We start from the raw sequence: 25,004 nt of genomic DNA, 5'->3' as shown, positions 1-25,004 counted from the left end.
AGGAAATACACAAAACTGTTTAGACTTTTTTTTTCTGGATAAGAGGAATTCCTTCTGCTTTATTTTTTCAAATTTTCTTCCATGCGCATATTAATTTTTAATGATTAATAAGAAAAGAACATAGTTTGGGAAATCCCAAAAGGGTGTTCTACGTGTATCAATTGGCAGGTGAATGATATCAGATGGGGAGATTATTGAGGGAAGAAAAGAGGAGGCCAGAGGTGGAAGCCTGGGTGCATCAGCATCTTAAGAGGCAAGCAGAGAAGAGGGACAGAATTAGCACAAAGGTCCAAGGAGAACCAGGAAACGATGCCTTTATGAAAAATAAGTGGAATCAGCCAGGCCCCTGGCAGGAAACAGGTGGCATACCCAAGTTGGATAACTGAAGAGAGTTTAAGGAAGGGACGATTTTCAAAGATGTGGCCAGAGTTTAGGCAAACTTGCAGTTCTGGAGACTATTCACCCAGCAGAAGCCATGGTGTTCTATAGAGGAAAGCAGCCACCGCCAATCTGTTGCCTGGGGGAGAAGGTATCCAGGAAATTAAACTTCTCTTTCATCCCACTTTCTTGTCTTGGGTTGGTCCTTCCATTGGTCAGGTATGAACAGAAGCCAGAGGAACTGGGCAACCAGGCGGTGTCAACCTTTGAGGGTACAAAGCAGAGTTGAGAAGGGTAGCAGGTGTCTCTGGAGGGGCAAACACAGACCATCCAGTACATCCAGGAAGGACAGTTTAATAGAATGAAATGGCCAGTAGGAACCAATGATAAAAAGAAATCACCAGAGGTGGATATAAAATAGTTTCCATTGAATTTGACAATTAGGTGGCCGCTGGCAAATTGAGAGTTACCTTGGAATTGGCGATAGAAATGTAATCATTGTAGGGTTAAGAAGAAGAAAAGGCAGAGCAGCTACTGGTGGTAGTTGTCATGGAGGGTAACTTCCTGGAAGAAAGGAGGCAAATTAGAACTTACCTGTTTTGTTGACATAAAATATTACCTGCACATATGTTTATGTGTGGTTTTTATCATGAAGTGTTTGTAAGTCTGATGTAATATTCTAAATAAACCTTTCTGATTATTTTTAAGTGGCTCTACATACAATATTGAATTTGTCCTTATAGGTGAAACATGCAATTTTTTTTTTTTTGGTAAGGTAATTTGGTTTTTTCAACAATTTTCCCTGGTACGTTTATATTGCCAATGCTTCCGTTCAGTTAGCATTTTAGGAATAACAGACAACGAAGTCAGTTTTCCTTCTCCTTTGTCTCCTCTCTTTAGGTGGTGGTGCATTAGTTCTTGGGCAAGAGCAAGACCAGAAAGGAGAAGGATTCAACCCAGCTGAGTCTTTTGTGGGCTCCATAAGCCAGCTGAACCTCTGGGACTATGTCCTGTCTCCACAGCAGGTCAATTCCATTTTCAGTGTATGACAGTAATGAGATACAAAGGTACAAACCTAGTAAAAATGTGAACAGACTAACGTTGCCGTATCTTACTGTAACCTCTGGGTTTTCAGACTTGACCACCGATATCATTTGATGCTATGGTCATAGACTAAGCTGGGCAGAGGTTACCTAAGGTTGCTTTCAATGAATCCCCTCTTCTGTTTCTTGGTGCTGTTTTTAAATTTTGTTGGATATTATTATTTTAGGATAATTGTAAATAACTAATCTCCAAGCTGGAGAGAATGAGAGAGATACTGGTTCAAATCCCTTGGACTAGAGATGCAGAAATTGAGGGCTGGTGCAAGATCATGCTTAGAGAGTGACAGAGAGGCCAGCAGTTAAAGCTAGGCTGGAGTGCAACAGCCTGAGTTCAAATCCCAGTTCTACAACAGCCTTGTAGTGATGACTTTGAACATATTTACTCCATCCCTCTATGCTTCAGTTTCCTTATCTGTGAAAGATGAACAGATAGCATAGTGAGTAGTGAAGTTTCAACAGGATCACACACAACATGGCACGTATAGCAGTGGTCTCGTTTGCCACCCAGCAAGGGCTTCCTCAATGTCTGCCCTTATTATTATAGGGACAGAACTTGTCTAGGCCTCAGTTTACCCACCTCTACATCAGAGGCAGAAGACAGGAGAATGAGGAGTAGGGAACATCTACAATACCTCATTAAACTGCAGAACTTTAGAAATCCTATGTGGAGAATTTCAGAATATCTGGCAACTGACCTATTTGGGAGAGGGGATGATGGAAGTGGAGGAGAGAGGGGGAGGGAAGAGACTTATCTGTTACTCCTGAAACCATACTGTTCAAAAGCCACCTTCCCTTCACCCCCACCCCCAGATCTGTGAATGTTTTCAATAGGACTACGTTAAGATATAATAACTCTGTCATATGGAAACAAGTAAGGTGTATCTAAAGACATGTGTTTACACTTTCAGGTGAAATCACTGGCTACCTCATGCCCAGAGGAACTCAAAAAAGGAAATGTGTTAGCCTGGCCTGATTTCCTGTCTGGAATTATGGGAAAAGTGAAGATAAATTACAAGAGCATATTCTGTTCTGGTTAGAATTTTCTTCTGTAAACTGGCATCTCTTGACTACTCCCAAGATTTTCTAGTGAAAAAAGAGACAGTTCAGAATTCCCTGTGGGTCAAGGAGTGTGTGCCTGTCAGCCTGCTGCTTAACCACTAATTCACATTTTCTTTACCTTTACCCAAAGGATTTATTTTTTAATACTCAAATGAACGCTGCATTAGAGAGTACAAAATTGTGGAAGAAACTTGGACAATGAGGAAATCAGATTAGGAAAATAGGATGAGAAGAGGGATATGGTTAATTTTTCAAATGCCCCGAAAGCCCTAATCTGTGTGAGATGGGGTACCTGCAACCCTGTAATTCCCAGTGGCCATCTAGAGGCAGGTAGCATAGAGAGAAAAGCTATGGATGGTAGAGTCCACGCACTAAATAATCAAACTGAATGATCATAAAATCCAATGTATTTGAAGAAATTTCTAAAGATGTCCTAGAATTCATGGGTTTTGATAACTTCTAAGTATCTTTCATCAATATTCCTGAAATACCACTTTTTTTTTTTTTTTTTTTTTTTTTAGAAAATATTCAGCTGACTTCTGAGGAATGAGGAGGAAAAGTGGTTAACTCAAATAGTTTTTTCTCGCAATTTTGCTCGCCAGTGATCTGGTCACATGCCGCCTTGTCTTAGTAGCATAGCAGTAGAGTGGCGCTCACATGCTGGTGCCACATGTGATTTGAGACTTGACCTGGTGATGCTGCCACACTGACAAGCTCTGTGCCTGTGTTCTTTGCCTGCAGATTGCCCACCCTTAGAAGGATTGATACCTCACCTGCGAACCACGTCGGTAGACTTAAAGCCAGGCTCCAAAATCAGTCTGTTCTGTGACCCAGGCTTCCAGATGGTTGGGAACCCTGTGCAGTACTGTCTGAATCAAGGACAGTGGACACAACCACTCCCCCACTGCGAACGTGAGCTGCCTTTGCGGAAGGCATTTCAGTAGCTCCTGACAGTTGTTGCACCACAGGAACATTTTTCAGGAATGCTAGATAAAAGCTAGATACACCGCAGTAGTAAACACGGCAAATACTCATTGAGCAGTTCCCTCTCTATGCGGAACATGGGTGATGAGGAGACCAGCCCTGTGGCTGCACCCCACATGCAACAGGGAACTGCCATGGGAAGGGAAGACTGAACTGGGGCCCGGAGCCCAAAGAGAGATGGGTTACAGGCCGGGTGGGACACAGGAGAAGAGCTCTTGAGTTGAGTGCATCCATTCATTTATTTATCCAACGATTTTAGACCACCTGCTACATCGCTAGACAGCGACCTATGTTCTAGTGATGCAGCGGTTGGAAGAAAGTCTCTTTGGTGGAGTTTCCACAGGAACAGGAGGGACAGAAAATAATGAGTAAATATGACTTATCATAAATAAGAACAAGGGCCAGATGTAAAGGCTATGGAGAAAAATAAAGCAAAGGAGGAAAATCCCAAGCGAGGGCCTGGGTGGAAGGAGACTGCTTGTTTAGGTTGGGCGATAGCAACATTTCTTCGTAGTGTTTATGCTCACTGACATATGTGTTCACCTGTGGCTTGTTTCTCTGCTCCCACTGGACAGTAGGCTCCAAGGCAGGCGTGTACCTCTGGGGTTCATTACTGTAACTTCAGCATCTATGACAGTGTCTAGCAGGACCTTCATAAATATTTTGGTTTTTAATTCATGAATTGCGTGCCCACTCTGAGCCAGGCAGCCTGCTAGCTGCCGAGGGCACAGGTACGGCCACGGCCTGCTTCCACCCCTCCAGGGCTCTCAATCTGTGTTCGTGTCCAATGAAAAAGTCCCATTTAACTCAACTACTAGCTTAACATGAACCACACGTCCTTGGAGCATTTCGCTCCTAATGTAGGTGTGCTCTTCCTGCACGTTACAGGCATTAGCTGCGGGGTGCCACCCCCTTTGGAGAATGGCTTTTACTCAGCTGAGGACTTCCATGCTGGCAGCACAGTGACCTACCAGTGCAACAATGGCTACTACTTGTTGGGTGACTCAAGGATGTTCTGTACAGACAACGGGAGCTGGAATGGCATTTCACCATCATGCCTTGGTGAGATAAATCTTGGCAGTACTGTCTGGGTTTATTCTAGCTCCCTGGGAGACAATCATCCCAAATTCCTGAGGCTCTCTTGTGACATTCTTTTGTTAACTTCATCTCATCCCAGTAAGCTCTGGGCAAGCCACTGTGACAAAGCAGCTGTCTCTAGATGTGCCAAGAATATTTAGAATTGTTACCAGGCTCGATACCAAGACTATTTTTAATCTATCTCTGTTCTTCTACTTACCCACCTATAAAGTGGGAGAATAACAGCTTTTATTGTGTATCTGCAATGTGATCATGACTACTATATTTACTAGAGTATAGTTTATTTTTGCTATATGAAAATATCTCTGGTGTTATACGTTAAGCAATATGTAATGACTTAAGAGTAAAAACAAGTATTTGATACATAAGAAAAATCAATCAACTTCACTACCTGTAAGCTATCTTCATTTTAGACGTTGATGAATGCGCAGTTGGGTCAGATTGTAGTGAGTATGCTTCCTGCCTGAATACAAATGGATCCTACATTTGCTCATGTATCCCACCCTACACAGGAGATGGTAAAAACTGTGCAGGTAACTAGTACATGTATCATTGGGAAGTTTATTAATTTTTTATTTAAGTATATATTTATTTCAAATGTATGTTATTTAAAAAGACATCATTTTCAAGTGCAGAGGGCAGGTAGAGAAGATAAACCATCTTTAAAAAGACACATAAGTAATAACTAAAGGAGCTTTAAATTAGCATTGTGCCCTTCCCAACTTCCCAATCTCTAAAAAAAAAAAACTGAGAACCAACCATATCACCAGAAAGTTGAAGCAGTGTCCATATAGTACAAGAATCATAGAGGGGATTTAGAAATACAATCACTGGCCTCTATGGCCTCAGTCAGAGCAAAAAAAAGATACTTCACCATCAGTGTGTTTCTTCTGCCTCAGCCACACAGAATTCTATTGTTGAAAAGAAATGGACATCTTGCCATATCACGTCTCTATATTTTGTGATAACTTTGATCAAACAGGCCATCTCTCAACTCACTGATGTCATTCTGCATTTATTGTGAGAAAGCAACTCCCATAAAATAGAAAGTAAAGACGAATTCTCAAAATCAAGTCTTATAATGGCATTCACTTTTTGAGAGGATTCATTTAAAGTTCTTGGCAGAGGAGGCGCCTGGGTGGCGCAGTTGGTTAACCAGCCGACTCTTGATTTCAGCTCAAGTCATGATCTTAGGGTTGTGGGATCGAGCCCCGCATCAGAATCCATGCTCAGCACGGAGCCTGCTGGAGATTGTCTCTCTCTCTCTCCCTCCTTCTGCACCTCCCTCAATGTGTGCGCTTTCTCTCTCTCTCTAAAATAAATAAATAAATCTTTAAAAAAAAATACTTGAAGGCCTTGACTGATGGGGTGCCTGGGTGGCTCAGTATATTAAGCATCTGACTCTTGATTTTGGCTCTGGTCATGATCTCAGGGTCGTGAGATTGACCCCTGCATCAGGCTCCGTGCTGGGTGTGGAGCCTGCCTAAGATTCTCTCTCCCCTGAGACTAATGATGTACTATATGTTGGGTAATTGAATTAAAAAAAAAAAAAAGATTCTCTCCCCCTGCTCCTCCCCCCTCAAAAAAATAAATAAATAATTTTAAAAATAAATAAATAAATACAAATAAAGTCCTTGACTCATATGGCCAGAATTACTTTCAGAAAGATTGAATCAATATATCTTCCCTTTTTGATAATTCAAGTTTTATAATTACTCATATCCAACTCTAGTCCTAAATATCCCTTTAACTTACTTCCCTTCGTAGAAGTGGTGACCAACCCCTAAATTTGCACATAGTAGGGATTTCTGATTCATAGTCTGATTAGAAAGGCAGGCTGAGAATTTTTTTCCATCTCCTTAGGATACAGCCTTTACATCAATTTGACAGAAAGCCAGTTGCTTTTAAAAAGTAGGCGTGAAGGTGAGGGGAGATAGGAGAAGCTAAAGTTCTTTTAATAAATGCCCTGGCACCACCCAATAAACACCTCCCTTTCGGCCACATAAATTTTGTATATTTTTGTTAGTCATTGTGTTTCAAAATATTGTAGTTTGAATGCCTGTTAAATGTATGTTCTGCTCTAATGTCCAGTGTATCCCAAACCCTCCTGTATCTCCCTTCAAAAGCTTTTTTTATTTTTTTCCCACAAGATTCAACTGGTACTTTAACTGTAGTGAAATTATTTTGCTATGAGACCTTGCATGGTTGTGTGAACACCCACTTATTGTCCCACAAAAACTTTGTCCTCTCTTTCAAGAACCTATAAAATGTAAGGCTCCGGGAAATCCAGAAAATGGCTACTCTTCTGGTGAGATTTATACACTGGGCGCCAAAGTCACATTCTCATGCAAGGAAGGATACCAGCTGGTGGGAGCCACCAAAATCACATGTTTAGAGTCTGGAGAATGGAGTGATCTGTTACCATATTGTGAAGGTATGTTTCACAAGTTCCCCATGTTCATGGGTGTCTGGCAATACTAAACATTTAAGATATAGACATGTCACGTGTTAGGTTGTATCAATATTCTTTGTATTTAAAACCCAACTCTTAGGCTCATTTTTAAAGGCAATCAAGGTAACCCAGAGCTGCCCTTGGATTACTAAATGTGTGATTTCTTCTTTAAGATCCTAACAGAACATAGTATAACAATATTGGTCTTCCAGGTTTCATTAATTTCAATTATGTATATTATATCAAGGCAGATCCATTTGTGTGTCTTCTTTCTTTACAGAGCTGCTTTACTTATAAATGTCTATAGCCAATAGCCCAGCGCTTCAGTGTATAATTTGAATAAATACATCCATTTTCTGTGAATTACCCTGAAAGTTTTAAACAGGATGACCTCATAGTTTTTAATAAAGAATATTATTTATGTAAAATAAATTATTGCCATAAGGCAATAAACTTCTCGGTAATCTTAATTTTGACATTTGGATAAATAATGGAAACTTTCTATTTTAAGGCCATGTATCCATCAATTGGAATTAGCACCTTAAAAAAAAAAGGCAGCTCTTCATTGGAATTAATAGTGACATAAAGGTTTGATACAGGCAGTACTTTTATAAAATATGCTGGAAATTGCACCCTGTAATTTTTTTTAAATAAAAAGTCAACTATGGTTAAAAAAAAAAAAAAGCTTCTTGTGCACACTGTGAAAAAAGCAATACATACTTCTTTTGTTTCTCTACCTTGTAGCTGTTTTCTGTGGTGTCCCAGCTATTCCAGAAAATGGTGACATTGATGTATCATCATTTACCTATGGCAGTAAAGTAACATATAGGTAAGTGTGAAGGTTAAAACTACATTGTAAAAGTCATTGATGACATGCAGGCTGTGATATAAAACTGAAAGAAAGAAGAAGATTCTCAGAGGATGGCTTTTAATTAATATGGAATTACTTAAATTATGTGTAGGATGAAGGATTCAAGTTCCATAGCCTAATGGTGATAGTCCTATGTAGAATCCTTAAATCCTCTGACAAGTTCCTTATTATTGTCACCAGCATCCTTGAGGAGCTTTGAGAATGGATGCAATGGAGGAAGGTCCTGCAAACTAAGGAATATTCTTGGTTATAAGCTGGAGCTTTGGCTCTAGACCCATTATCTCAAGTACTTACACCAAACCAGAACATTCTCAGACTCAGAATTTTCTGTTTGCAGCTACTAATCCATGACATAAACTGGAGGCAAGCCAAATTCTTAATTTTTCTACCTACCACTCACCAAGGTCCCTATGGGGAAGATGTATTCAACCTTGAAAAACAATAATTTTAAAGCATGATTTCAGTAGAAAAAAGAAACAACTCTTCCAATAAATTGTAAAGTGTGAATTCTCAACATTTTTAAAGGTCTTGGCACTAATAAAATTATGCAAAATAAAGCAAATTATATTCAGTAACCTCCCTTTATCCTCTTTAGGTGTAATAAAGGATATACTCTGAATGGTGCTAAAGAATCTTCCTGTCTTGCTAGTGGTTCTTGGAGTCATTCTCTTCCTGTATGTGAACTGGTCAAGTGTTCTAGCCCTGAAAGCATAAATAATGGGAAATATATTTTGAGTGGGCTTACCTACCTTTCTACTGCATCATATTCATGTGAGAGTGGATACAGGTAATGTCCATAGACACCAGCCAAGCTTCTAAAATACCCTATTACTCATTACTTACTCAATAGGTTTCATTTATATGTAACTAGCTGACTTTAGACACAAGTTTCTAAATGTAAAAGATATTCTCAAATTAGTATGTTTCAGGAAGACCAGCTTATATAGGGAAATATTTCAGCTAACTTTGACTCTGGGAGCACTAGTTGAGTCACTATAAACATTTAGTCATTAAACACGAAAGCAAAAACATGTTTGTGAGGCCTACTACAATATCTGGATTTTTTTTTTTTTGGTACATAAGTTACCATGCTTATACTGAACATTGCATGGGATGTTGCAAAAAGCATATCAGGGCAAGGGCCCAGTTTCTTAATACCGCATGAGGTTGATTAGATCAACAGTGTATGCATGGGTGTATGTGTGTGTGTGTGTTCAAATAGAAGGGACAGTAGGGACAGGCTGTAGTCAGAAACTTGGCCAATGGGATCTGAAGTGAAACAGATGCAGTGAAGAGGAAGTCAAACATACAGTCAGAATCAGGTAGGCAGACAAAGGTGGAGAAGCCACGCCACTGGGATGCGAGGTTTGTGAAGTGATAGGAAGAACAGAGGTCAGAGTCATGAGCAACAGAGCGCAGGTGCCCAGGCTCAGGACAAGGACAGTGTGCCCTTTGACCTCAGCCACTGTGACTTCCTGGATGTCTCTCTGCTCTCACCGGATCCCAACCAGCCTATTAACCCCTTCTCACCCAGGGGCTCTGTCTGTGAGGTCTGGAGCCCTACTGCACCCCCAGGGAGCACATTTTATTTTGCAGCCCTTGTGATGTGGGTTTAGCCCATTCATTGACGGAAACGCTCTGGAGCCTGCTCAGGTTCCCTTGCTCGGATAGAATCAGCTCCATGGCAGTGGATAATAGCCGTTCTTTCCCAGCTTACAGGGCCCTTCTGTCATCGAATGCTCGGCCTCAGGCAGCTGGGACAGAGCGCCACCTACCTGCCATCTTGTTGTCTGTGGAGAGCCGCCGGCCATCAAAGACGCTGTCATCACCGGAAGGAACTTCACTTTTGGGAACACTGTCACTTACACCTGCAAAGAAGGGTGAGTGACCCTGCAGGAGAAAGAAGCCTTGGGAGCCCCAGGGAATGGACGTGCCCCTAACCATGGGGATGGGCTCCGTCGAATACTAGATCAGGTTTCCTGGCCTCCAAAGCCAGAGAGAGCTTTATGCTCTTATTTCCTGACAGCGGAGACGGAGCATATAGTCTCCTGTGGTGACAGTGTTTTCCTGGAATTAGAGTAATTTATCACAGTAGGCCTCGAATAAGGGACAGTGGGCAATGCAGTGGAAACCATCTTTATACTTAAAGATGCAAAAAAGGACACTTGATTAGGCATTTGTGTATTTCTGCAAAACTGAAGGCAAGACTCTGAGTCATAACCTAAAGATGACGTGTCCACAGGGGAACAAAGATAATAAAATTCAGGTTTTTATATTTTGAATGATCTCATTTCATTCAGAGGTAAAATGTGAAAAGCAAGGAAGCAGATCACAAGGAGCTTTCTAACTCACCGTCTCATTCGATCCTTACAAAGGTCCTACGAGGTGCAGAGAAAGGGAGAGGGGGGCCTGGGGTGGTGGTCTGCTTTGTCTCAAGAAGGTGATAAGCAAGTGAGAGTAAGTGAATCCCAGGACCCCTGATGTGCATTTCATTGATTCCCGCTGCACCGCCCCCCCAACCCCCGTGCTTCTTCAACAAATATTTTCACCATGAATAGTGCTTTCGTGCTCCAGATTTGACCACAGGTGTTTTTGACATAGTTGGAAGCAGCACTAGCAGAGAGTTGCCACCTTCAGGATTTACAGCTCAGCTCTAACCTTTACTGTGTGGCTTTGGGAAAATTGTATAGCCTCTCTGTGCTTCGAGTGTACTATATAAAAACAATTTCATTAAAGGTTCATACTAACGGATACTGTGAGAAATAAAATGCCTAGTATAAAGCCTGGCCTACCCAGGTTTAAAAAAAAGGCCTTCATTAATCCAACCAACCTTGCCATTATTATGACTGAAGCCCAAATGAGAGGGTAGTTTCTACTCTATCATAAGAGTTGAAGTTCCTTTCACTTGGATAGAAGACAGTCCCGGTCATACAAGACTGCCAGCAGGTGGCGACAGTTCATTTTTTGGGGGGTTTTTGTTTTTGTCTTTTTGCAAAAAGCTTCTGAGAGTCAAACACTTGGTTAAATAGTTGATGGAAATCCCAAATCTTAACACCTTCTGAAGTGAAAAAGAAATCTTTAATATTAAATTGGAGGAGGATGAGTGAAATAGGAGAAGGGGATTAAAAGTATGCTTATCTTGAGGAGCACTGAGTGATGTGGAGAATTGTTGAATTCTTGTACATACACCTGAAACTGATAGAACAACACTGTGTGTTAAATGTACTAGGATTAAATAAGTAAATAAAATGTCACTGCAGGAGTTAGCTTTTGATGGCTCCATCTCTATCTGTCCCCCACAGTTTGACTCCTTTAAAAACTGCTTCCCAACGAACTGCACAGGAGTATTTGAGATTAGTCATCTCAGTGTTGGTGAAGTCTTATCAACTATACATGTTCCAAATAACAGCTAGATCTTGACAACTTGTGGGATTTTCTTCTGCTTGAACAGGGAATGCATTATCACCATATAAAACTTCCAAACGAAAAAAAATAAAAAATAAAATAAAACTTCCGAACTGCACAAGAGTATTTGAGATTAGTCATCTCAGTGTTGGTGAAGTCTTATCAACTATACATGTTCCAGATAACAGCTAGATCTTGACAACCTGTGGGATTTTTTTTCTGATTAAACAGGGAATGCATTATCACCATATAAAACAAGAAAATGGAAGATATCTTTTAAAACATTATCCAAAGATAAACAGTGGGGTTAGACTATGTTTCTTCTCAGAATTCTGTCTTTAGATATATTTTTAATATTAGAGATCATGCGATAGATACAAATTAATATTTTTCTTCTTTTCTTTACAAATCATTCACCTAAAATATATCAAAAGAGTTACAGTTCTGCCTAATGTTAGGTCTCTATGTTGTACAAGAGGGTTTTTTATTAAAAGAAGCACTAAAGGCACTAATTAAAATTACAAGTCCATACATTTGTAGAGGGTTTTCCATTCTCAGAGGACTTTCACGTGCATTATCCTATGTGCTCCCTACTATAATAATGGAAGCTTGGCAAAATAAATAGTATTCCAACCTGAGGTATTAGACCACATTATCCTGCATATTCCTTCTGGTCTCGGCAGGCAGGCACTCTGTGGGAGCTTTTCTCTCATCGAAAAAATGGAAACCAAATCTACCCTCCTAAATCACATACCTGTTAAAAGGAATGAGAACAGTCTTATGAAAGTGCTTTATAGATCCATGGAGTTCTAGGTACATATATAGCTTTATTTTCTCTGTCATCATTATTGCTATATACAGTGATGACACTTTAATAATTTAAGGGGAAACTATCTTAAATAGTTAACCGAATTAAGAGTTCTTAAATAGTTAATCAAACTACTCAAATTAGTAGAGAGTATCTATAGTTGCAAATCAGTGCCACCTACATTTTGTTCTAAAAGAAAAAAAAATCAATAGCTATTAAGAGAAAATTTCCCTGTTTTTTTCTGGAAGTAACACTTTTTAGTGAGAGGAAGAACAGTGACGCCCTTTGGCAATATCCCTACTCTACTTTGGGGTGCTACGAGGATGGCCGGACTAGAAAGAAAGCCCTTGTACTCCTCTTTTTTTCTGGCCAAATAGCTAATGAAGCATTTGAAATATATAGGAACACAGAAAAGGTAGTTAATTAATCTCTACTTAAAGTTACCTGAGTATCCTTTTTTTTTTCTGTTTTTGAGATTTATTTATTTATTTTAGAGACAGAGCACAAGTGGGAGGGGCAGAGGGAGAGTGAGAGAGAATCTCAGACGGACTCCGTGCTGAGCTTGGAGCCCAAGGCAGGGCTCAATCCCACGACCCTGAGATCACAGCCTGAGCCAAATCCAAGAGTCGAACCCATCGCTGACTATGCCACCCAGGCACCCCCCTGGGCATCCATTCTTGAGGGAAAAGCACATGTTTAATATCTGCCATAGTTCTGCTAGCTCTCTTTTTATCAAAGGAATATAGTATTACAAATAAAACAAGAAGCCATTCTCACCACCTTCCCATCCTCCTCAAAGTAACAAATGTGCATTTTTGTCCTTCCATATCTATGTCTCCATAAACTTTCTATTGATTTTTGTGTTTTAATTGCTGTATATGTGGCGGCTTTGTACTATCCTTTTGAAGTTTACCATGTTTTGTGGGGTTTTTTTACATTTTTCTCTATGGATGCATGTAAATCAACAGAGTTCCTTTTAACTGCTCTATGGTATCCTTTGGAAGAATGAGCTATCTGTAAGTTACCCATTTCCTTACTGGTAGAAGGTTAATTTGTTTCTACCTTATTTGCTGATGTAAAAGTTCTGAAATAAATGTCTCTCACACATGCCTCCTGGTACATGTAAGTTAAGACCATCTCTGGCCCACATACCCAGAGTAGAAGGTGCTGAGTCATGAAATACGAATATTTTAAGCTTTATGAGATAGTACTTGATATTTATCAGTTGTTTTCTTTATATTTTATTTTGTGTGTGTTTCAAATTTAAGAAATCATCCTACCCCGAGGTCATACTGAATATTTTTGCCTCTCCTGAACGACTCAAATATCTTGGAAAGCACAAATTTCTATCCTCTCTCTCTTCATAAACATCCTATCACCATCTATATTTTGCTTTCCTCTTCTTTTACAACTTCTCAAATTAGTCATTTTTTAATATAGCCAGCATTTATTTAGATTTATTCGCAGGTTTATTAATCTCTCTTCATCACCGTTGCTTTTTGCATCTCATCCCACCCTTTGGAGTTTAACAGTTCTGCTTCCTGAAGTATATCCATTATGTATTTTTTTCCAGTAAGAATCAGCATAAATCTTTGTCTGAAACTGATAGTATTTTTCTAGAACACAGATTCATGCCAGAGACTCAGCTATTAATCTGTTTCAACTCCAGAGTTTTATTTCCTGTCATCTCCTCTTCCCTTCTCCGTCTAATCCGATGGCAGTCACAGCATTAGATCACAGGCTCACTTCTCTGTTGTTAACTTCCTCTTTATTTCTAAAGAAATGTGTGCATCTAAAATAACTTGTTATGTTTCATCAAGTGTGATATAGGGAAGGTTTTCAGATTATGGTATAGCCAGAACTAGTTTTCTCTCTTCACTCCTTTTCTGTTTCTTTTCCCCTAAGGAATTGATTGGTGTAGGCCAACATGCTCTGTGTCTGTTCTATTCTGGGATGGGATCACTGTATTCAAGTCATGGCTTTTGTGCAATGGGCCTATTTGTGCAATGGACCTGCCGTCTCCTTTGGCTTCCTGAGATGCTGTTGGCCTGAAACGAGGATTAGGGCCTCTTTGCCTCTCCAGCCATTTCAACTCCCACTGCCCTGCACACTCTGTGAGCCACCCCAGCCTGCTTCTCATGTGCACACACACATTCTTACTTTGGTCCCAATGTTGTTTCTTCTCATATTGGTGTTGTGCTTTGCCCGGACCTTCCCTTGAAATAAGGGGAAAAGAATCGCTCTCAACTTCAGGTTGGAAGAGCAAATACTTTAGGAGACACGAGTAGTAAGATAATTGCCAGGGAAGGAGAAAAGCAAAAAGTATACCTCCTGCCCCTAAAATTGGCCTTCCACCTTTACCTGTTACCAAAACACAGGGCTGGAAGTTTTCAGCTGTTTGCCCAAATTAATAAAGTGATAACTTGTTTCCCATTTCCCTTTTCATCCTTATGTGTCTACTCTCTTGGTGAGAAGCTCAGAGGGAAGGAAGGGTCATCAAAATCCTAAAACCCTCATAGAAGGTTCCCCTTTGATTCTTCTTAAATGTAGATTTTTAAATGCAATTACTGAATGTACTAAGATAAATTTTTCAATCATTTTTAGCTGAAAACAGAATTAACTGCTGACACTGATATCTACTTTCCATTGCTTTAAGTTGCAACTCTTTAAATATCTAGTATGCTGCTCTTTTAAGGCTCTTAGAAGGTTCTTTTAAAAAGAGAGGAGCTGATGATCCACTGGGGAGCTCTCTCATAAAGCTTCCCACATGCTCATTAGTTGGCTTCCACTCAGTGTGTCAATCAAATCACTGAAAATTGTATCTGAAGATTACTCTGCCCATTTTCAAAGAATTTTTCATTATTATTCCAGAAATATGCTAATGAATTGCTGCAAGTTCATCCTGAAATATGTCCTTCTGTAGTATCACTGTAATATCAATGGGCCATTTTTCTTTGGAGTTATGGCATAGGACAATTTGTTTTATAATGTGTATGGCCTGATTTTTTTTGAAGGGAGATTTTATTTTGTTTTATTTTATTTTATTTTATTTTATTTTATTTTATTTATTTATTATTTCTTCATGAGAAACACATAGAGAAAGAGGCAGAGACATAGGCAGAGGGAAAAGCAGGCTCTCTGTGGGGAGCTTGATGCAGAAGCCCATCTCAGGACCCTGGGATCATGACCTGAGCCGAGACAGATGCTTAACCACTGAGCCACCCAGGTGCCCCTATATGGCCTGATTTTAAATAATAGTCTGCAATAGCATTCCCAGTGTCTCTTGAATGAGAATACAAAATGCCACAGAATAAAATTAAATATTCCAGCATTTTAGATTTGTACCAGTTCCAGTTTTTCTGCTTTGGTAGCCAATGTTTATAGGATGAATGTCATCATCTCTACAAAACTTTATCATTTTTTTAAATGATTTTTTTTTTTGAGACAGAGCGAGGAAAATTGTGTGAGCAGGGAGGGGCAAAGTGAGAAGGAGCAAATCTCAGGCAGACTCTACACCCAGTGTGGAGCCCAGTTCAGGGCTCACTCTCACGGCCCTGAGATCATGACCTGAACCGAAGTCAAGAGTCAGACACTTAACCAACTGAGTCACCTAGGTACCTCAAATGATTCTTTTAAACAAATAAGCAGGTGAAATATGTTCTGCAGATATTGTAACACACCCTGAGATGTCTAACATAAGGAAATAATACAGCACTTGGATCAGAGGCCAGTCATAGTTCAATCTAGGCAATAGCTAACAATTCCTCACTTTTTGTCATTTGGAAAATATGTACTTCTTTACCACCTTCAAAGACTAACTGATGCATTTTGGAAGATGGTTATTTTTAATAACCCTTAGTTGCCATCTTAACTGAGTACTTCATCTAGTCTAAGGTTCTGGTTCTACCTCTTGAAATCACTCAGTGTACATTTCTCTGTACCTGTGAAATCCCAGCCATTCAAGTTCACAGCTTGATCCTGAGATTCTACAAATGAATCAGTAGAGCCAAGTGGGAGGCTTCTGTGAAGGATCCCAGCCCTTCCCACAGCTCCCGACTGAGAAATGATCTCTCACTTTGGTGCAGGGAGACACATTTCAGCCAGTTCAGCCTCCTATCTGTACTTCTTTCGCATAAATGAACATGACTCTGAGTCTGTTCCTCTCAGAATCATTCTGAGCCTATTCCAGTAGATCTGTAGTCCATTTTTTAAGAAAGATTTTATTCATTTGAGATAGAGCACAAGCAAGGGGAGTGGGAGAGGGAGAAGTGGGATCCCCTGCTGATTAGGGAGCCCAATGCAGGGCTCAATCCCAGGACCCTGGGATCATGACCTGAGCTGAAGGCAGACATCCAACCAGCTGAGCCACTTTCAATTATAGTACCCAAAGCTGAATATGCACATTGACACATGCAAGTTAGAATATAGCAGAGATAAAAATGCCACATCTAGGGGCTGACATATACACACATACAGAGGCATTAATTTATTTCATTTTTCATCTTCTCTTTCCAAATAAATGAGTTTAGAAATGCAGTCACCCTTTCAAGATGCCGCCATTGACTCATTCAACTTACTCTCAATTAAACCCAAAGTCTTTCATGTGATAAACTGGGTTTTTCATTTGTGTGGTTTTTCTTTACTGTGAATATGCAGTACATTTCGTCTTATCTTTGTTAAATATTACCTTGTAAGATTAGAACATTGAACTGGATCGTAAACACCCTATTCCCCACCCTATAGTTATGTGTTGCTTATAAACTGATGGATGTGGGGTCTAAGGAGAGTTTTATGGCAATCATAAGAAATGAAACTCTCAACGAGGCTATTTCTATTAACCAGTATTCTTTGGATCATCCAGTTAATAAACCACTTAAATATCTTTCTGTTCTAGTGACATTTTGCCTGCTAAAATCTTATGAGAGTCCTTGTAAAAGAAGCTGTCAAAAACTATTTCCAGTTTACCTGTGCCTGCCACATCTCTATCCATCAACCACTACAACTGTCAAAACACACAAATCCTAGTGACTGCCACTTCCTTGTTCAGGTGTTCAGATGCTGTTCCTAATTATTTGTAAATTCCCCTTATGCCCCAGCCATATCATACTCCAAGCTCTTTGTTCATGTTATTTTTCTGTCTTGAAAAATACTTTTCCTCTCTTTTCTATTCTTCTTATCTCATGACTTTTCTACTCTTCTTATCTCATGACTCCTCAAAAGCCATTTCCACAGGGAAGGCTTTCTTTCCCTCTCCATTCTTCAGATAGAATTAATCATTTCCTCTTTAAGCAACTGCTATAGGTGTAAAGGGGCCCACAGTGCAGCAGCCAGTAGGTGGGGTAAGGAGGGCAGGATGGACATAGATGTGGAAACAAGCAAATGCGTTAGCCTTGCATTATGCACTAAGGAAGTGACTCTAGCCCATAGCATGATCCTTAAGAATTATTTAATGAAAGACTAAATGTCAAGAGTCTCTATAAATGGAACTTCTACTCAGAGCACATTCTATACAGGAACAGTAGAATCTGGGATAATGGATTTTTTAATAATAAGATTATGATGCCTTTAGCATCTTGTATGTCTTCCTGTATCCTCCTAGACAGAAACCATTTAAAAACTTCTTAAGTTTGAATTCTAATAGAAAGAGCAGAGCTTATCCTTAACAATGAACCTGCAGCAGACCCTAATTAGAGACTGCACATAGTTGTCAGGGATGTCTATGAGTATTTCGAGACCTCTTCTGTCCAAAGCAGGATATATGGCCATAGGTAGAATGCATGCACACGTTTCTGCTGATGCTCTTCTATTTTCTTGATCTGTCTGCTTCCTGTGGATCTCATGAATCTGGCCAGTGAGGGGGATGAACTCCAACCTCTTTATCATAGCAGATCCCCTATAAAACTAAAAGGAACCTTAGGGGAAATGTTTGCTAACTAATGACATAAGAATCTTTGCTGAAAGGTGGGTCAAATAATTTGTACTAGGTGATTCTGCAGTGCAGTTTCCACAGGATACCCACAAATTATGATCCATCTCATTTTAAAAAGATAAAAGGAAGGAAACAGAACAATGTCAAGGAAAAGGTATAATTGTTGGAATCTGGTAAATCAAATTCAGATTTTTTAATTCAGTTGTATGTAACTGTGTGGCTCCGGACAGGTCTATTAGCCTGTGGAACCACCATTCACTCATCTGTAAAATGAAGAAATTAATATGTCTTAACAGAATTAAATTAGGTGCCAAATTATTTTAATACCCTTATCCTTCATTAGTATCAAAATGACAGATGGCTCAGGTGTTAGACATTCCTTTAAAATTCTGTCATTTTTCTCTTCAGTAAGAAAGCGAGAACAAATCAAGAATGAATCACATGTAGTTATTCTAATACTACATATCGTAATATTTTGTTCTCCTGCATTGCAAGAGCACTTGAGAATAATTCAAGATTTTTGCAAGTCATTAATCTATCACCCTCTGTGGGAAAATACCTGTCAAAGGCAGAAAGAAAGACTGAGAGTTATTAAGCTAAATTGATTCATCCTTGTTGAATAGCAGAGCCATACACAGAACACAGCTCGAAATGCTAACACTCAGTTGGGTAAGGGTTTAGGAAACACAGAAGACTAGAATTACAATCATTGCTTTGAATTTCATTGAATTTAAGTAAATGCATGAGTTATGTGTGGGAAACCTATGTTTTTTTTAGTGCTTTTGTTTCAAATACTAGTGATGAAATCAACTAAAACCATCTATTGACAGATGACGTTCTAAATGTATACTGAGTCATATTTATTTTTAAAGAAATGTGAGTAATTTTTAGAGATCCTTAAATAGCAAAAAACTTTAAATCCACTTCCCTTTCTAAACAAGCATAATATTAATATCAGGATGCATTTCTGTATCTTAAATGAAGGTCATTTGATCCTTACTAGTAAGCTCAGGATTCAAACAGTAAATATTTCCTTTTCTTTCCAAGTTTTTATTTAAATTCCAGTTAGTTAACATACTGTAAGTAGTGTCAATGAAAGTATCAGATGTAGAGTTTAGTGATTTAATACATACATACAACACCCAGGGCTTATCGCAAGTGCCCTCCTTACTCCCCATCATCTGTTTCACTCATGTCCCCGCCCGTCTCCCCTCTGGTGACCATCAGTTTGTTTTTTATAGTTAAGGGTCTGTTTCTTGGTTTTTTCTCCCTCTTTTTTCTCCCTTATGTTCATTTGATTTGTTTTTTAAATTCCACATATGAGTGAAATCCTATGATATTTGTCTTTCTCTCACTGACTTATTTCACTTAACAGAATATTCTAGCTCCATCCATGTAGTTGCAAATGGCAAGATCTTGTTCTTTGTCTAATGGCTAATATTCCACTGTCTATGTATATACCATGTCTTCTTTATCCATTCTTCAGTCAGGGGACATTTGGGCTCTTGCAATAATTTGGCTATTGTTGATAATGCTGCTATCAACATCAGGGTGCATGTATCCCTTCGAATTAGTATTTTTATAAATCCTTTGGGTAAATACAGGGCAGTGCAATTGCTGGATGGGAGGGTAGCTCTATTTTTAACTTTTTGAGGAACCTCCATACTATATTTCAGAATGGCTGCACCAATCTGCATTTCCACCAACAGTATAAGAGGGTTCCCCCTTCTTTGCATCCTCACCAACACCTGTTGTTTCCTGTATTGTTAGTTTTAGCCATTCTGACAGGTGTGAGATGGTATCTCATTGTAGTTTTGATTTGTATTTCCCTGATGATGAGTGATGTTGAGGATCTTTCCATGTGTATGGCCATCTATATGTCTTCTTTGGGGAAATGTCTATTTGTGTCTTCTGCCCGTGGTTTAACTGGATTATTTGTTTTTTGGGGTGTTGATTTATATCAGTTCTTTATATATTTGGGATACTAACCCTTTATTGGATTTGTCATTTGCAAACATCTTCTCCCATTCCGTAGGTTGCCTTTTAGTTGATGTTTCCTTCACTACACAGAGCTTTTTTATTTTCATGTAGTCCCAATAATTTATTTTTGCTTCTGTTTCTCTTGCCCAAGGGAAGAAAAATATTGCTATGGCTGATGTCAAAGAGACTATTGCTTATGTTTTTTCCTAGGAATTCTGTGGTTTCAGGTCTCACATTTAGGTCTTTAATCCATTTTGAATTTATTTTTGTGTATGGTGTAAGAATGTGGTCCAGTTCATTCTTCTGCATGTTGCTGTCTAATTTTCACAACACCATTTGTCCTTTTTTCCATTGTGTATTCTTTCCTGCTTCATGAAAGATTAATTGACCATATAATTGTGATTTTATTTCTGGATTTTCTGTTTTATTCATTGATCTATGTGTCTATTTTTGTGCCAGTACCATACTGCTTTCATGATTACATCTTTGTAATATAACTTGAAATCTGGAATTGTGATGTCTCCAGCTTTGCTTTTCTTTTTCAAGTTTGCTTTGGCTACTTGGGGTCTTTTGTGATTCCATACATATTTTAAGATTTTTTTGTTCTAGCTCTGTGAAGAATGCTGGTGGTATTTTGATAGAGATTACATTAAATCTTAGCCAATTGCTTTGGCTAATATAGACATTTTAGCAATATTTGTTCTTATCCATAAGCATGGAATGTTTTTCCATTTCTTTTTATCCTCTTCAATTTCTTTCATAAGTGTTTTATAGTTTCCAGAATACGTATCTTTTACCTCTTCTAGGTTTATTTCTAGGTAGCTTATGGTTTTTTGGTGCATTTGCAAATGGGATTGATTTCTTGGTTTCTCTTTCTGCTGCTTCTTTAATGGTGTATGGAAATGCAACACATTTCTGTACATTGATTTTCTTTCCTGCAACTTTACTGAATTCATGTATCAGTTCCAGCATTTTTTTGGTAGAGTCTTTTGGATTTTCTATATAAAGTATCATGTTATCTGCAAATAGTGACAGTTTGACTTCTTCCTTGCCAATTTGGGTGCCTTTCATTTCTTTGTGTTGTCTGATTGTTGTGACTAGGACTTCTAGTACTGTGTTAAATAATAGTGATGAGAGAAGACATCCCTATCTGTCCTGACTATAGAGGAAAAGCTCTCAGTTTTTCCCCACTGAGGGTGATATTAGCCATGGAGTCTTTTATGTATGGCCTTTATTATGATGAGGTATGCTCCCTCAAACCCTTACTTAAGGGTTTTTATCATGGATGTTGTACTTTGTCAAATGCTTTTTCTGTATCTATTGAAAAGTTTTATCCTTTCTTTTATTAATTTACTGTGTCACATTGATTGATTTGTGAATATTGAACCACCCTTGCAGCCCAGGAATAAATCCCACTTGATTATGATGAATGATTCTTCTAATGTACTATTGGATTCAATTTGCTGGTATTTTATTGAGATTTTTTGCATCCATGTTCATCAGGAATATTGGCCCATAGTTCTCTTTTTTGATGAGGTCTTTATCTGGTTTTGGTATCAGGGTAATACTGGATTCATAGAGTGAATTTAGAAGTTTTCCTTCTCTTTCTATTTTTTGGAATATAGAAGAACAGATATTAACTCTTCTCTAAATGTTTGGTAGAATTCACTTCTAAAGCCATCTGGTCCTGGGCTTTTGTTTGTTGGGAGTTTTGGATTACTGATTTAACTTCTTGGCTGATTATCTGTCTGTACAAGTTTTTTATTTCTTCCTGTTTCAGTTTTGGTAGTTTATATGTTCCTAGGAATTTATGCATTTTTTCCAGGTTGTCTAATTTGTTGGTGTGTGGTTTTTCATAACATTCTCTTAAATTGTATTTCTGTGGTGTTGGTTGTTACTTCTCCCTTCTCATTTGTGAGTTTATTGATTTCAGTCCTTTTCTTTTTGATAAGTCTGGCTAGGGGTTGATCAATTTTATTGATTTTTTTATATAGTATTCTTTTTTTTAAAGATTTTTATTTATTTATTCATGAGAAACAGAGAGAGAGAGAGAGGCAGAGAGACACAGGCAGAGGGAGAAGCAGGCTCCACACAGGGAACCCGATGTGGGACTCAATCCGGGGTCTCCAGGATCATGCCCTGGGCCGAAGGCAGGTGCTAAACTGCTGAGCCACCCGGGTTGCCCAATTTTGTTGATTTTTTTTTTTTTCAAAGAACCAGATCATGGTTCCACTGATCTGTTCTATTGGGATTTTTTAGTTTTCTTATGTATCATTTAGTTTTGCTCTAATCTTTATTATTCCCTTCCTTCTGCTAGTTTTAGGTTTTGTTTGTTCTTCTTCTAGCTCCTTTAGATGTAAAGTTAGGTCGTTTATTTGAGATTTTTCTTGCTTCTTGAGTTAGGCCTCTTATGCTATAAGCTTCCCTCTTAGTACCACTTTTGGTGCTTCCAAAGCTTTTGAATTGATGTTTTTCATTATCCTTTGTTTCCCTTTATTTTCTTATTTCTTTTTTTATTTCCTGGTTGACCCATTCATTTGTTTAGTGGCATGTTATTTAACCTCCATGTATTTGTAGTTTTTCCAGATTTTTTTCTTGTGGTTGACTTCCATTTTTATAGTGTTGTGGTCAGAAGAGATGCATGGTATGACCAATCTTTTTTAATTTGTTGAGGCTTATTTTGTGACCTAATATGTGATCTGTTCTGGAGAATATTCCATGTTCACTTGAAAAGAATGTGTATTTTGTTGTTTTAGGATGGAATGTTCTAAATATATCTGCTAAATTGGTATGTTCCAGTGTGTCATTCAAAGCCATTGTTTCCTTGTTGATTTTCTGTTTAGATGATCTGTCCATTGATATAAGTGGAGTGTTAAAGTCCCCTACTATTTCTGTATTATTGTAAATTAGCTCCTTTATGTTTCTTATTAACCATTTTATATATTTAGGAGCTCCCATACTGGTGTCATAAATGTTTACAATTGTTAGATCTTTTTGTTGGATAGTCCCCCTTATTATGATATAGGGCCCTTCATCTCTTGTTACAGTCTTTGGTTTAAAATCTAGTTTATCTGATATAAGTGTTGCTATTCTGGTTTTCTTTTGATGTCCATTTGCATCATAAATGATAAATGTTTTTCCATCCCCTCACTTTCAATCTGCAGGTATCTTTAGGTATAAAATGAATCTCTTGTAGGTAGCATATAGATGGGTCTTGTTTTTTTATCCATTCTGACACTCTGTGTCTTTTGACACAGAGCATTTAATCAATTTATATTCAGAGTAATTATTGATAGATTTGTATTTAATGCCATTTTATTATTTGTTTGGTCATTGTTTCTGAAGATTTTCTGTGTTCCTTTCTTTGTCACTTTGGGTCTCTCCTTTCCACTCAAAGAGTCTCCTTAATATTTCTTGCAGGAGTGGTTTAGTGGTCACAAACTCCTTTAGTTTTTGTTTGTTTGGGAAACTCTTTATCTCTCCTTCTATTTTTTTTTCCTCCTATTTTGAATGATAGTCTTGCTATCATTGGATAGAGTATTCTGGCTGTAGATTTTTCTCATTCAGCACATTTAATATATCACGCCACTCTTTCTTATCTTGCCAAGTTTCTGTTGAGAGATCTGCAGTTAGCCTTATGGGTCTTCCCTTGTAAGTTAGGGACTTCTTTTTTTTAATTTTTATTTATTCAAGAGAGAGAGAGAGAGGCAGAGACACAGGAAGAGGGAGAAGCAGGCTCTGTGCAAAGAGCCTGATGTGGGACTTGATCCCAGGACTCCAGGATCACTCCCTGAGCTGAAGCCAGACGCTCAACTGCTGAGTTACCCAGGCATCCCAGTTAGGGACTTCTTTTGTCTAACTGCCTCTGGATTTTTTCTTTATCACTGCATTTTCAAATTTAATTACAATATGCCTTGATGTTGTCCTGTCTTTGTTGATTTTGATGGGAGCTCTCTTGCCTCCTGGATCTGGATAGCTGTTTCCTTCCCCAGATTAGGCAAGTTTTCAGCTATTATTTCCTCAAATAAATTTTCTGTGCCCTTTTCTCTCTTGTTCTTCTGGGACTCCTGTGATACGAATGTTATTATGTTTGATGGAGTTACTGAGTTCCCCTAGTCTATTCTCATCACCCATAGTTGTTCTTTCTCTCCTTTGTTCTGCTTCCTTATTTTCTATAATTTTATCTTCTATATCACTTATATGTACCTCTGTTTCTTCCAGCCTTGTGTTCATTACATCCTGTTTCCAATCTCCAATATTGCATTTTTCATTTCTGATTGTTTTTTAACTCTTTTATCTCTGTGGTAAAGGCCTCCCTGAAGCCTTCCATTCTTCTCTCTCACCCAGTAAGTATCCTTATGATTGTTGTTTTAAATTCTCCATCAGGCATATTACTGACATCTGTTTCAATTAGATCTTTGACCATGACCTTATCTTGTTGCTTCATTAAGGATGAACTTCTTTATCTTGACATTATTGTTTAAGTCTCTGTCTTTTTCTCTGTGTTAAAAAAGCGTATTATGTGTCCTGATTTTGAGAGTAATGGCTTTTTGAAGAAATGGTTAGATAGTGCCCAGGGCCTGGTGCTTCAGAGATTGTCACTGCTGTGTGTTGTGTGCACTCTGCTGCTGTGTTTGGCTACTCTGTTCTTGTCTGCAGAGGTTCTCCTTGTGTGCAGTGGGCAGTTTAACTAGAGTGTGGCAAGTTTTAACTAGCTGTATTCTGGTCTGTTTGTTAAATGAGACCCTGATACTACTTCCACTAGAACTGAAGCCTCGCAGAACTCTAGCTGGGAGATGTGGTGTAGATAGGGTCGACAGGTTTTCTCTCCTCCCTGCTGTGTGGGCACTGAGGCACACTTGTCCAAGAAGGGCAATACTGGCAGAGCACAGGGGCTTGGGACCTGGTATAAGAAGGTCAGGCAGCCAGTGTCGGCA

At 38.7% G+C, this 25,004-nt stretch overlaps 1 protein-coding gene across 3 annotated transcripts in view; it reads left to right on the top strand.

The window, feature by feature from the left end:
- Positions 1-25,004, top strand: part of SVEP1 (sushi, von Willebrand factor type A, EGF and pentraxin domain containing 1) — a 182,189-nt gene that overhangs the window by 117,895 nt on the left and 39,290 nt on the right. For 2 of the 3 annotated variants that reach the window (XM_025433368.3, XM_049116368.1), the window contains 9 exons: positions 1,279-1,403; positions 2,390-2,513; positions 3,282-3,452; positions 4,413-4,586; positions 5,036-5,155; positions 6,880-7,056; positions 7,819-7,903; positions 8,541-8,732; positions 9,658-9,825. In XM_025433368.3, coding sequence (XP_025289153.3) covers positions 1,279-1,403; positions 2,390-2,513; positions 3,282-3,452; positions 4,413-4,586; positions 5,036-5,155; positions 6,880-7,056; positions 7,819-7,903; positions 8,541-8,732; positions 9,658-9,825 — 1,336 coding nt within the window. The remainder of the gene's footprint in view (positions 1-1,278; positions 1,404-2,389; positions 2,514-3,281; positions 3,453-4,412; positions 4,587-5,035; positions 5,156-6,879; positions 7,057-7,818; positions 7,904-8,540; positions 8,733-9,657; positions 9,826-25,004) is intronic. The other variant, XM_049116369.1, reaches the window with a different exon arrangement.

The sequence above is a fragment of the Canis lupus genome, chromosome 11 (assembly GCF_003254725.2).
Source record: "Canis lupus dingo isolate Sandy chromosome 11, ASM325472v2, whole genome shotgun sequence".
Lineage (NCBI taxonomy): Eukaryota > Metazoa > Chordata > Mammalia > Carnivora > Canidae > Canis > Canis lupus.
The sequence above is the reverse complement of the archived record's forward strand: the minus strand, read 5'-3'. Positions and strand labels throughout refer to the sequence as shown.